Source organism: Mus musculus, chromosome 12 (assembly GCF_000001635.26).
Source record: "Mus musculus strain C57BL/6J chromosome 12, GRCm38.p6 C57BL/6J".
Lineage (NCBI taxonomy): Eukaryota > Metazoa > Chordata > Mammalia > Rodentia > Muridae > Mus > Mus musculus.
In genome coordinates this window covers 40,307,349-40,321,545 of record NC_000078.6, presented here as the reverse complement: position 1 = coordinate 40,321,545, position 14,197 = coordinate 40,307,349, and the positions used below count along the sequence as shown (strand labels likewise).

Sequence of the window (14,197 nt, the reverse complement as noted above, 5' to 3'; positions counted from 1 at the left end):
AAGAGGCCACGGAAGAAGAGAAGGCTTTCATTTGGGCTAATGGCTCCGTGGCTGCGTAGCCGTGGAAGCTGGATTCCATCACTGCTGATGGCGCTTACAACGTAACCTTCCCATCTTCAGATAAAAAAGCAGGGGCCTTAGGCCAGAGCCTGATCAGGTACAACCTCTCCCTGGCTCCCTGACCCTAAGTTGGCCAGCGAGATCCCACAATTCCCAAAATAGCTTCAGGGCTGGGGTTGTGAGCTGCCCAACATGGGTGCTGGGAACCAAACTCAAGTCTTATATAAAAACAGTACGTGCTCTTAACCTCTGAGTCATCTCTCCAGCCATGCACACTTTTTGAGTTATCATTCTACCATGAGATGTAACATTTGCCCCATTTAAAATAACCAGTGTTTCCCTCTTGAAATATATGTGTAGGCTTTGTTAAAAGAAAACAAAAAACACAGTCCACCATGCTGAAGTACAGTAGAAGCACCTCAGCTCACATCCTGTGTATTTAGCGCTTTGACTAATAGGAGAACATCCCATCTCTTGGTTGGTGTCCTTTTGGAGTTAAATTTCTCTGTCTCTGGAAAATATCACAGCACTTCCGTTCTCAAGTCATTGTTCAAGTGAATGGCAAACAGGGACAATGGGGCAGCACCTACTGGCTGTTTCTAGTCATCTCATACTTGGTATTCCAGACCCTGTTTCTCAAAGTCCTAATGGGATGTGGCAGTCTTTCCCAAAATGTCAGACTCCAGGATTGGTGGCATTTGCTAGCAAACCGGCACTAATACAGCTCATCATGAAGTGTACCTCCAGTGAGAAGATGACCATGCTTTCTGTCTTCTTTTTAACCTAGCGACTGGTCTGATTGGCAGGAGTACCCAGTCTCTGCTGTGTGTCTCTTTTGTGAAAAGCAAGAGGAGACAATAGATAAACTCTATGTGCACATGAAGGTGAGAAGCTTTTACCTCTCTTTAATTTGCTTTCATTCTGACAGTGTGGAGCTGGTACTCACTGGATCCTCATGTACTCACTGGGGTGGTTTATGTTAAGCTGACAGGACCTAGAATCTCCTAGGAAGGAGCCTCTGGGCATGCTTGAGGGTTTTCCTTGACTGGGTTCATTTAGGTGGGTGACTGCACTACATGTGGACGGCACCGCTCCATGGACCAGGTCCGGAACTGAGTTAGGAGAAAGAAACTGAGCAGCAGCATTTGCTACTCTCTGCTTTCTTCTTTCTCCATGAAGGCTTGTTGGTGTATTGTGTTGTTGTTGTTATTGTTTTTCAAGGTACATTAATCTCAGCGTGGAAACAGTCAGGAAGCACACATCCTCCAGTCCTGAAAGTACATTGTACAGACAGAAGAGCTAGGCCAGGTCCATGCAGGAGAAGAGAGTATGGTGCAGTGTAGAGGACGATTGACTGACCCAAGCGGGCTGCAGCTTAGATGCCATAGCTCCCACCCTCGAGGTGCTTCCCTGAGCACTGTAGCTCAGGACTTGAGAGATCTGCAGCCACAATGGGTTTTGGGGTCTTCTTCTGGTTGTTACGGTACTGTTGACTAGGATAGAAAGAACAGAGGTCTTGCTATTCACAAAGGTCAAGAATGAAACTTGGGGCTGGTGAGATGGCTCAGTGAATAAGAGCACTGACTGCTCTTCTGAAGGTCATGAGTTCAAATCCCAGCAACCATATGGTGGCTCACAACCACCCGTAACGAGATCTGACTCCCTTTTCTGGAGTGTCTGAAGTCAGCTACAGTGTACTTACATATAATAAATATATAAATCTTAAAAAAAAAAAAGAATGAAACTGGACATAGAGAGCCACTTCCAGGAGGAAAAAGCAGAAAGAAGAAAAGAAACATAAGAACATACCTGGTCTGCTTTTTCCTCTGGGTATCAAGTTTATATTAAAATAAAGCTAGCAATTCTGAACCTTTATTCACGTTAGTATACCCAAAAGATACTCCCTATGTGTTGCTCTGACCCTTAGCTGGATGCTGGGGTAAAGAAAAGAATAATGATATATGACAGTATTACAACTTGGGAATAATAATAATATAATAATAATAATAATAATAATAATAATAATAATAAACTACTTCTGAAGAGTTCTGACATTCTCTTCCTGTCTTCTGAGCTATGTCTATAGTTGTCATCTGTCTTTCAGTCACCTTCAGTCCTCCTCATTCAGAAATACTCTTCTTAGTTCAGCAAAATAAGGACCTGGGCAGAGCTAGAAAGACAATGGGCATATATTCTTATGAATCTGTCTATATTGGGGTACCAGTAGGATGTATATATGGCCATTTATAGATATATCACCATGTAGGGGAAACATTTTTGATATCCCCACAAGGATCATTGGTCCTGCTCAGTCACTCTTGTTGGTAGCATGTCATGAACTCCTGAGCATCCTGCATCTGCACAAAATGCTGACATGGGGGCCAAGATATTTTTTCTGTGAGGTTTGAATATTTATACGGGCAGCTGGAGAAAGGGGACAAGCAGAAGGCCATAAGTCTCTGTACTGTGGCAGTCCAAAGAAAGCATAGTTGATATGAAAGTGGAACTGAAGAAACACACACACACACACCTAGCTATGTGAACCATCACTTGCTTATGGCTCTTTAAAACCTCCTGTAATTGTGGTCCAGATGCCCCGCATGCAAGAATCACAATTTAGCATACACTTTTATCAGGCTAGATATTTCAGACATGTAAATTGTCAAAACTGCAATAAGCTGTAACTAATTAGAACATTTCAAATGATTGATGCTTTGGGTTGTGCTTTAAAGAACTGCTGACCATGGAGGAAGGTAGTTAGAATTAGAAGATCTCAAAAGCAGAAGATGATGAATTCTGACTGCTTCTATATACTCAAGCCCCTGTGAATCAGATGTCTGTTTATAGCTTTAGCCTGAAAGATTAAATAATTCATATGCTTACAAATATACTCCTTCCCTTTTTTTAGGACACACATGAGTTTGATCTCCTCAGAATAAAGTCAGAGCTTGGTAAGTTTGGTTGGGAAGTTATTTTCTATGACACTGCACTTTTTATCAACCATCCTATAAGTGATGCCTGTGTCCTTTAGCCATGACTGAGGGCTGCAGTCACGTGAGCCATCTCTGTAGAGATGTTCCTAAATTCACTAAAGCGATGATTCCAGGCCATTCTGAATTCTGATCTTCAACGGTTTACTTCTTTTGTTTAATTTCACATACTGTTCATCTGCTCTTCTACATATATGAGCACCTTAATAAAATGCAAAAAGAGGCTCGCAGAAAGAGCACAGGTAGCTTGAGGCTTGGAGCTTTTTAGTATAATTCATTTATTTGTTTTGTTTTTTAAACAGCTTCATTCATTATGCAGCCCTGGTTTTTATATGACCTAGAATTTGCTGTCGATCAGGCAGGCCTCAAACACACAGAGATTTGCCTGCCTTTGCCTTCTGAGTACTGAGATCAAAGATGTGCACTACCACACCCAAATAAGAGCTCTAGTTCCTGAACTCACATAACAGTAGTGTCTGTTATGTACTATGTATATAACACTAGGGCTCAGGGCAGAAAACTGTGAACTGTGTGTTCAACGATACATACTGCAGTGCTTGGCAGAATACCTACTATGCATTATTACAGATGTGACCAGTTGTATAACTCTCAGGGTGACTTCCATGGAAGGGTTGGCAGTGTTGCGACATAAATTACTAACTTCCTAGTGGGTCTAATATACTGGGCTCCTGGATATGTGACTTCGCTTTGCTACTCTTACAGACATGCATATGTGTTAGACACACAATTTGTGTGCTAGTCAGGACTGTAGGCCACAGAACCACCAGCCTGGTGTGAGATTGTGGCACCACCATTTCCCAGCTGTGAGATCTTGAACAGTTTCCTAGTGAATAATGTTGATGTAATGATTCTACCTAGGTGATGATGGTTTGGAAGATGAAATGTACTAAGACATTAAAAAGTGGTGAGCGTAGACCACAGCATGTACGCTCTATATTGGTGTCCATTATTGTATTTTAATTGTTCCATGTTTTCAGGTTGGTTAACTAGGATAAGTGTTTCCTGTAAGAAATTATAACAAACAATTTTCCATGTTTTCAACATAAAGTTGGTAAATATTGTAGAATTATAGATCTTAAGATATCACATGATATCATGCAAATATTTAAGTTTTTATATATCAGTTTAAAATACATTTTAAAAAATTTTAAAGAAAATTAATTACTGACAATGCATAAATAATACTAAAGGTTGTCTAATGGTTTGCAGGATTAAATTTCTATCAGCAAGTGAAGCTGGTCAATTTCATTAGAAGGCAAGTTCACCAATGCAAGTGCTACAGTTGCCATGTAAAGTTCAAATCCAAAGCAGATTTAAGGACTCACATGGAAGACACTAAACACACCTCACTGCTTCCTGACAGGAAGACATGGGATCAACTGGAGTAAGTCTTGCTGAAGTGAACGTGAACCTCCAAATTGTGTCCCTTTATTTAACTGCTTTAAATGTATACACACATATGGAACCAAGTATAAATGTGTGTGTGTGAGAGAGAGAGATGTTTATATAACTTTTTTGGAATCTGAATTGGCTAGTTTGGTATAGAAGTAGATACAGACTTTTAAATTATATTTTATTAGCAAAATGTTTTAAGCACCTTTCCACATCCCATGCTTGTGCGTTCCATCTTTTTAAATGGCTGTCACATATGCCATTGACTACTATACCCTAACTTGTTAGGTTAGCTTTTACCTTTTTGCTATTGCAAGTAGTAATAAAATGCATAGCTATATGGCTGCATTTGTGTCCTAATTATATCATTCAGATAAATTAGTATGTCAATGGCATGCACATCACAGATCTTCTAGTGTACATTTTCCATATTGGCACTTTTGAAACATTAAGCATTCATTCTCTGACACGAACTTTTTGAAAAAAGCGATGTCAAATTTCTCAAGTGTCATTTGCCAGTCTAGTCCATCTATGGTGGGTCTCACATCATTTTTGTTGACTTCAGTGGAGGGAGTGGGATGCTGGCTGGCTACCTAATTTTTCAGTATCCTCAGAGAATGTTAAATTAGGCCTCCACAGAACTCTAACCAAAAAAACCTCTGGTTTTCCTTGTTTGGAAGACTTCCCATTTACGAAGGCCAAGGTCAGCCCTCTATTGACCTGGTACTCTGGACTTAGTCCTCATAGAAACTAGAGATGGAGGAACATGGTTGTGGCTTTGTTGGGTATTTGAAATTTTTACTTTTGAAAAAAATAAATAACTATTTTCAGCTCAGTTAAAATTTTTTATGGACCCTACTTTGAGTAAATAAAGGGGGTTCTGTTTTTTGGCTGATAACAGAACAGCACAGTACTGGACCAGGTTATCTGTCCAGCTAATGTTTCCTATCATGATAGAGACTGAGCTGAGTGGCCCACTAGCAAGACTCACATCAGGCTTGTGTCAGACAGGAAGGGTCAGAGGAAAATCAACAGAGGTGTCTCCCAGCCCAGCCCTTGCAGCTTATTAGAGTGTCATCAGGGGACATGGCACAAGCCGTGCTGTGTGCCGCCACTGCCTCGACATTTTTCATGAATTGTGCTCATTTGGTTATTCAGTGTATCTGTGGTTACTTTCAGGTATTATTTCCCCACCTATGAGAATGACACTCTCCTGTGTACACTGTCTGACAGTGAAAGTGACCTAACAGCTCAAGAGCAAACGGAAAATGTCCCCGTCATCAGTGAAGATACGTCCAGACTGTGTGCTTTAAAACAGAGCAGTGTTCTCAACCAATTGCTACTCCAGGGGTGCCTGGAAAACTAGGAGAAGCTGCTGCAGGCACAGTGTCACCTGGTTTTCTCCTGTGAGACACAGACAAGTTCAGATTTGATTGTCCACACAGCATTATTCACGGCTGAAATCATGGTTGTTGTTAATGAAAATTTTTCAAGAAATAAGAAAAATAAAACATTTTGTTTTTATACTTGGACTGAAGAAACTTTGTCATTATCTTGGATGATTTTATTTCATAAACTCATGATTATCTACAATATGGAGAACGTACAAGTCACAAACATTCAAATGGATGACCCTGACTTTAACCCATTGTTTAGTCTCCTTCCTACAGGCCTGTCATTTATCAAGTCACAGAGTTCAGTGTGATTTCTGTACTAAATTGGGAACTTGTGAATGATTAAAACAAGACCCACTGAAGCAAAGAAAGGTGGCCAAAGATCTGGATAATGCACAAACTGGACTATTTAAATATAATCCAAACCTGATTGTATTACAGCGTTATTGTTTCCCTGTTACAAACCCCATAGAAATGGGCATAGTGTAATTAACCTTACTCTTCCCCAAAATATATGTGTACCTATGTATGCATTTTCCCTGATATATATTATAATAGCAATAGTAACAAAGATAAGTACCACTGTCTATGAACATAACTGGAGTGGTATTATAACACTCAATAAAGTTAAAAGAAACTTTCCAATACCATTTTTACTTCTTCCCAGATAGTCTCAAAAGTGTCTCCTAATAGCAAGTACCAGCTGTGATACACGTAATGTATAACCACTTATAAGATGCACTCAGGAAAACAAAAATTACTTTTGTAGATTTCTACCAGAAAATAAACATCATGCAAACCTAAGATAAGTGACAGTCTGCAGAATAACTGACTTTTACGCTTATAAAAATGTCAAGGTCATTTTTAAAAGAAAGCTAAAATTGTATTCCACATTAAGGAGGGCTAGAGACTGTGTGCTGGGTAGGTTGGATGGGGGAACAGGAAGTAAGCATCTGACTTTCCAAGAAAGGCAGTGGGATTGTTGCAAATGCTTGACACATTCTGTACACAGTATGGTGTTTGCATTAGTTCTTCTGCTTGTTATGACCAAAAGCCTGACAAAAAGCAGCTTAAGGAAAGGGGGACTTATTTTGGCTCACAGGTTTGGGGAACAGTCTTTGAGGCGAAGAAAGCATGGCAGCTACAGCAGGAGGTGGCTGGTCCTGCTGAAACTGGTGAGGACTGGCTTTCCCTTTAATCTGGGACTCTAGCCCAGGCGGTGGCATCACGCACCTTTAGAATGGGTTCTCCTACCTCACAGCTGTCTCAGAGGTTTGTCTCCTTGGGGATCCTTGATCCTATCACATTGACAGTATTAACCATCAAAACACTGCCATTAATTTACAGATTTTGATGGTGGTACTGTAATGTCTGAGATAGTCCCTGCGTTTAGGAAATTGTCCCCCACAGTACTTAAGGAGGAAGAAGCAGTTTGCTTGCATCTGACCCTCAGAAAATATACATGAATGTAGAAAAAATGATAAAATACATGTGTATAAGATTACAGTGTGAAAAACATCTGGAAAACTTTGGTATCATATCACTCCTCTAAGTCTAAAATTAAGAGGTTTTAAAATATCATTTTATATTAGGTTTACTTAATCAGGCCCCAAATGACACCAATGAATTACATTTGGTTGGTGTGATTTTTCTGGACCCCTAGAGAATGTTATCTTTACAGCAATTCACACTTCCTCTTTTTTGGGGAGAGGGGTGGCAGGAATGTGTGCATGTACGTGCATGTGTAGGCTACACAGCCAAAGCTTGAAGGTATCGTTCCTCAGGAGCCGTCTACCAGATTTTTTGAGGAAGGAGAGCTTAGTGGGACCAGGGACTCACCAGTTTGTCCAAGCTGATGGCTACTAAGATTCAGGGGTCTCCTACATCTGTCTCTGCATGGATGGGATTACAAACATGACACCATGCCTGGTTCTTTATGTGGCTCACAAGGGTAAAACTCAAACCCTTGTGCATGTGTGGCAACTACTTCACCAACTAGGCCATCTCCCTGCCCCACATTTCCTCCTTTTAAATGTCACCGTTTATTAAACTGTATTCTTTGTCTCACTTTCTAAATTGAGATTCTTTAAGCCATATGATTTAGCATGGTCTATTACTCATCTGTCCTGCTATGGCACTTTGGATAGCAATGGCTCCCAAAAATTCATTTATTTGAATGTTTGGCCTATTAGGAGGTGTGGCCTTGTTGGAGGAAGTGGGAAGTGTGTCAATGTGGAGGCAGACTTTGAGGTCTCATGTGCTCAAACTAGGCCTAGTGGAGGCACTCTTCCTCCTGCTGCCTGCCCCACAAAAAAAATGCCCTATGCTATCAGCTCTCACTAGCCCAAAACATTGCACACCCCCCCCCTTTCTATTTTTCATCTACCCTTTGTGGCTTCCTTAGTAATTTGGGGCTAAATATGTTTTTTTCATGTAATACAGAAAGGTAGTTTTCTATTTCTGTTCTTTCTTTACAATTGAGACCTATGCATACCATATATGCTATACAATACTGGCTTCTGAAGTTCTAGGCTTAATAGAATCCTATGTAATAGTATGTTGCCTGGATTTGTAAATCAGATCTGCTCTGACCATCTCTTTACATGCCTAAATGTCAAGCTCTGAAGACAGATATCCATGTATGTTTTTCATTAGAGCCTAGCAAACCCAGAAGTAGATTTCCATATTGTGAAATGCCTAAGTGAAAGGCAACTTAAGTTAAATTGTCCTAAAAACAAAGGTTAAGAAGACAAGTGTTCTCCTGTTTCTAGAACCCTGTCTCTAGGAAACAGATTTGTTGGGGAAATCAGTGTCTGCACTGTTCTCTAGATTTCTCTTCAGCTTAGAACAGGAGCAAAAGGATGGAAGTTAAAACCAAGACTATCACGCCTCAGAAGGAGAAAGCCTTCAGGCTGAGAAAAGTGTTGTCTTGGAAAAAAGTCAGACGTAACAGGAAAAGTGAGACCAAAGGAAAGGCAGCCACTTAAAGAGAAATGCACCTGGGGTTTAACTAATAGGATGCTATTCGGGGGTAGATGGGTCTATTTTAATGATCAAAGGAGTAAGGTAAACCCAATCAAGTCTAATAATAGAAGCAAAATTCCAGCAAATCACAGTGGCTCTCTGAGGAGCCAAAACAGAAGGCGACTACCGGTCAGGGCCTCTCCAAGCTGCAAAGTCGCCTTGCTAAGTATCGTTGGAGAGCTCACTGTAAAAATGGACAAACATCTGAATGTGGAAGTACACCTAGAATACCAGCACTTGGGCGGCTGATATAGGAGGATTACAAATTCAAGGAAAGCCTGGATATACACTGAGACTGTCAGAAACCAGAAACAGACAGGAAAGATGGTTCCATACCCACATCCAGCAGATTAAACAAACACAGACAGAGACAGACCAAGGGAGTTGGGGTGTGGGGAACACAGCAATAAACAGAGAGTGAGAACAATAAATGAAAAGAAGCTGCTTGAGGCTTTAATGAGTTTGTAGGTGTCAGTCCAATTAAAGACATGAGTGCTGCTATGTCCAGGGGAAACATGCCCGAGAAAGCTTTGGAATTAAGACTCAAAATGAAGACAAGAAAGGTAAAAGGATTCAGACAGTGTAGGCTTAGATTTTTTTTAAGACCTACTTTAATTATGGCTTTTTAATGCTTCAACCTCCCTTCTAGCCTACTACCCACCAGAGGCAGGGGAAAAGAAAGGTTGATAGGAGACACGGTTTGTGGACCTGTTTAGAAATAGTTCTGTGGGGAGATTGCAATCTTTGTTGTCAGCTGTCCAGTCCACTGGGCAAACACCAAACATGAATCAGCAGCGGCAGCTCCATCCAGAACAAATCTCAAGGCTCAGCCAATCAACAGGAGTCCCATCAGAAGTTCTTTGGTGTGTTTGGTGTGATGCAAAATCATCATCAGCGAAGACCAGCATGGGTGAAGCCCACCAATGGCCAGCAAAGGGTTGCAAGGCAAACCAATGCAAGAGCATCATCCACTGTTTGTTGGGTTATATTTATATCTTCGCAAACATCACATGTCGGCTGGAGCATCCACTCCAGCAAAACATCACATGGCAGCTTCTAGAAAATACCACATGTATGTTCTGAGCAAAACATCTTCTCACATATCTGCTTCAGCAAAACATCTTCTCATAAGGCAGTTTCCAGAAAAATATCACATGACACAACAGAGTCTCCAATGAAACCAGAAATTTCCACTTCAAGGCAAGATAGTAATAAATGAGATTGGATAGTAATAGATGAGATTGGAATATACAGATAGATCCCATTCATGTAGACATGTGGGAAGGATGCACTATTAACAAAAGTGCACTGTCCCAGTCGGTTGTAGACTTCCTGCTTGGAAAGATGGCCTCACCCATGTTCAGTAATTGAAACTAACAGTTGAGCCCAAGGCACAGATATCAAAGATGAAGAGTGTGGGAAAGAAGACAAGAGACTCCTTTGCATGAGAAAGAGAAGCTCATTAACACAGTTTTCTTATCTACCCCCTTTCTCCTACAAGGGAAATAGATGCATTTTTTTCTTTTTTCTTTTTCTTTTTTTTTTCCTTTTTTTTTTCTTTTTGGCAGAGTATTATAAGTAATGTCTATATTTTTTTAGTTGATTAGGTTATTTGTTTACTTAACATCCCCAATCCTCTCCTCCCAGTTCCTCCTTCTCACCTCCCTTCCCTTCCCCCATCCACCCATTCTCCCCTTCTCCCCACAAAAGAAGAGGAAAGCCTCCCATGGATATCAGCCAGCCTTGGCATATCAAGTTGCAGTAAGAGTAGGCTCATCTTCTATTGAGGCTAGACAAGGCAGCCCAGTTAGGGGAAAGGGATCCAACAGCAAGCAATGTAATGAGAAACAGCCTCTTTAGGAGTCCCAAGTGATGACTCTGCTGTTATACATGTGCAGAGGGCCTGGGTCCATCCCATGCATGCTCTCTGGGTGGCAGTTCAGTGTCTGAGCCACCATGGGTCCAGGTCAATTGATTCTGTGGATTTTCTTGTGGTGTCCTTGACCCCTTTGGCTCCTTCAGTCTTTCTTCTCCCTCTTCCAAAGAACTCTCCAAGCTTCATTTAATGTTTGGCTGTGAGTCTACCTGTTTCCACCAGTTGCTAGATGAAATCTCTCTGATGACAGTCATGCTAGGCTCCTATCTGGAAGTACAGCAGAATACCATTAATAGTGTCAGGGGTGGGCCCCTTCTCATGACATGGGTCTCAAGCTGGGCCAGTAATTGATTGGCCCTTCTGACCAAGCCCGCTCAGTCAATCAACAGGTTCTCCAGTGCAGTGAGGATTAAAAAGATAAAAGACAGTTAGACAATAATGTAGCATGACCTCAGTCAATTCTAAGACTGAAGGCAAATTTAATTTTCCCAATCTGATTTTTATACCATTTTAATTATATACAAGTATTAAGGACAAGCAGTACAATAAGGAACTAGCAAGGCAGTAAGAAAAGTCCTGTGACAGTTGTTTAAAAGGGCTTGTCATAATAGTCAAAATACTTGAGCCCACTTCCTTGTCTGAGCCCAAAATCCTGCCTGAAGCCTACTTCTTCTGTTCCACCCTAAGATTAAAATTCCTGCCTTAACCTATTACAGCCTAAAGTTAGATTCTTGCCAAAACTTACTTCCTTATCATGCCCTAATGTCAGATTCCTGCCTGAGCTTACTTCCTTGTCATGGCTAATGTCAGAATCCTGCCTGAAGCCCGTTTCCTTGTCCTTGGCCAAAGTCAGATTCCTGCCAAGTGGCACCCCAAAAGGCTCTCCACACCCTTCCCTCAATTTTTTTTTTTTTTTGAGACAGGGTTTCTCTGTGTAGCCCTGGTTGTCCTGGAACTCACTTTGTAGACCAAGCTGACCTCGAACTCAGAAATTTGCCTGCCTCTGCCTCTCAAGTGCTGGGATTAAAGGTGTGTGCCACCACTGCCGGGCCAATTTTCTTGATTGATAGACAACATTTACCAAGGCTAAATCAAATTAATAATATTAATAGACCTATAATCTCTAAGGAAATAGAAGCAGTCATTGAAAGTCTAAAAAAACTGGGGAACAAGATGATTTTAGTGAGGAATTCTACCAGACCGCCAAAAGAAGAATTAATACCAATACTCCTCAAATTATTCCACAAAATAGAAACAGAAGTAACCCTGCCAAAATCATTTTGAGGCCACAGTCACCCTAATACCTAAACCATACACAACTCAACAAATAAAGAATTTAAGACAAGTATCCCTTATGAACATTATACAAAAGTATACAAAATACTCAACAAAAGCAAAAATACTCAAAAATTGAATCCAAGAACACATCAAAAACAGTATCCACCACAGTCGAGTAAGCTTCATCCCCAAGATGCGTAATCAACCATATAAACAAACTGAAAGGAAAACAATACCACATGGCCATCTCATTGTGTACTAAAAAAGACCTTTGAAAAAAATCCAGCACCTCTTCATGATGAAAGTCTTGGAGATACCAGGGTTACAAGGCACACATCTAAACATAATAAATATACCACAAGCAGACAGCTAACATCAAATTAAATGGAGAGAAACTTAAAACAATTCCACTAAAATCGGGGACAAGGCAAGGCTGTCCACTCTCTCAATCAAACTTCAAGTTTTACTAAAGTTTTGCTAAAGCAGTAAAACAACTGAAGATCAAGGAGAAACAAATTGGAAAAAAAGAAGTCAAAGTATTGCTATTTGCAGGTGGTATGAGAGTGTACATAAGTGACCTCAAAAATTTCTACCAGGGAGTTTCTACAGCTGATAAACACCTTCAGTAAAGTGGCTGGATATGAAATTATCTAAAAACGTTCAATAGCTTGTCTATGCAAAAACTATAAATGGACTGAGAAAGAAATGAGGGAAACAACACTCTTCACAATAGCAACAAATAATATAAAATAACTTGGTGTGACTCCTACAAGCAAGTGAAAGACCTGAATGACAACAACTTCAAATCTTTGAAGAAATTGAATAAGATATCAGAACATATCAGACATAAGGTATCAGAAGATATCATGGATCAGGAGGGTTAGCATAGTAAGAAAGGATAAGAAATAAAATATCAGAAGATACGATGGATCAGTAGGATTAACATAGTAAAAATGGCCATACTACCAAAAGCAATCTACAGATTCAACACAAATCCCATCAAAATTTCAACACAATTCTTTATAGACCTTGAATAAACAATATTCAGCTTCATATGGGAAAACAAACAAATGAAAAGCAGGAGAGCTAAAACAACCCTGTACAATAAAAGAACTTCCGGAGGTATCACCATTCCTGATTTCAGGCTGTTCTACAGAGCAATAATAATAAACTCTGAGTGGCACTGGCATAAAAACAGACAGGTTGTTCAGTGGATTGAATCAAAGACCCAAAAGTAAATCTTCACACTTATGAACACTTGATTTTTAACAAAGTAGCCAAAATCATACAATGGAAAAAAGAAAGACTCTTCAACAAATATTGCTGGTCTAACTGGATGTCTGCATGTAGAAGAATGCAAATAAATCCATATATATCACCCTACACAAAATTCAAGTTGAACTGGATCAAAGGCATCAACATAAAATCAGGTACACTAAACCTGATGGAAGAGAAAGTGGGGGAAAGCCTTGAATGTATTGGCACAGGAGACAACTTCCTGAACAGAACACCAACAGCTCACATACTAAGATCAACAATTAATAAGTAGGACCTCATGAAACTGAAAGGCTTCTGTAAGGCAAAGGATACTGTCAAAAGGACAAAGCAGTGACCTACAGAATAGGAAAAAATCTTCAACAATCCCACATCTGACAGATGGCTGATATCCAAACTATATATAAAAAAAAATTAGACACCAACACACCAAATAATTAAAAAATGGGGTACAGAACTAAACAAAGAATTCTCTACAGAGGAATTGCTAGTGACCAAGAAACACTTAAAGAAATGGTCAACATTCTTAGTCATCAGGGAAAGCAAATCAAAACAACACTGAGATTCCACCTCATACCCATTAGAATGGCTAAGATCAAAATCTCAAGTGACAGCTCATGCTGGCTAGGATGTGGAGTAGGAGGATGTAAACTCCATTGCAGGAGTGCAAACTCATACAACCACTTTGGAAGTCAATTTGGTGGTTTCTCAAAAACTTAAGAATAGATCTATGTCAGGATCCTGCAATACCATACCTGGGCATATACCTAAAGGATCCACCACCATACCACAAGGACACTTGCTCAACTATGTTCATAGCAGATTTATTCATAATAGCCAGAAACTAGAAACAACCTAGATGCCCCTCAACTAAAGAATGAGTAAAG

The 14,197-nt window shown here is 40.2% G+C and overlaps 1 protein-coding gene across 2 annotated transcripts in view; it reads left to right on the top strand.

The window, feature by feature from the left end:
* The window catches only part of Zfp277 (zinc finger protein 277), a 130,745-nt gene extending 124,245 nt beyond the window's left edge, over window positions 1-6,500 (top strand). For both annotated transcript variants that reach the window (NM_178845.3, NM_172575.3), the window contains 4 exons: window positions 848-944; window positions 2,969-3,011; window positions 4,281-4,455; window positions 5,643-6,500. In NM_178845.3, coding sequence (NP_849173.2) covers window positions 848-944; window positions 2,969-3,011; window positions 4,281-4,455; window positions 5,643-5,829 — 502 coding nt within the window. In that variant the 3' untranslated portion in view covers window positions 5,830-6,500. The remainder of the gene's footprint in view (window positions 1-847; window positions 945-2,968; window positions 3,012-4,280; window positions 4,456-5,642) is intronic.
* Window positions 6,501-14,197: the final 7,697 nt, after the last annotated feature.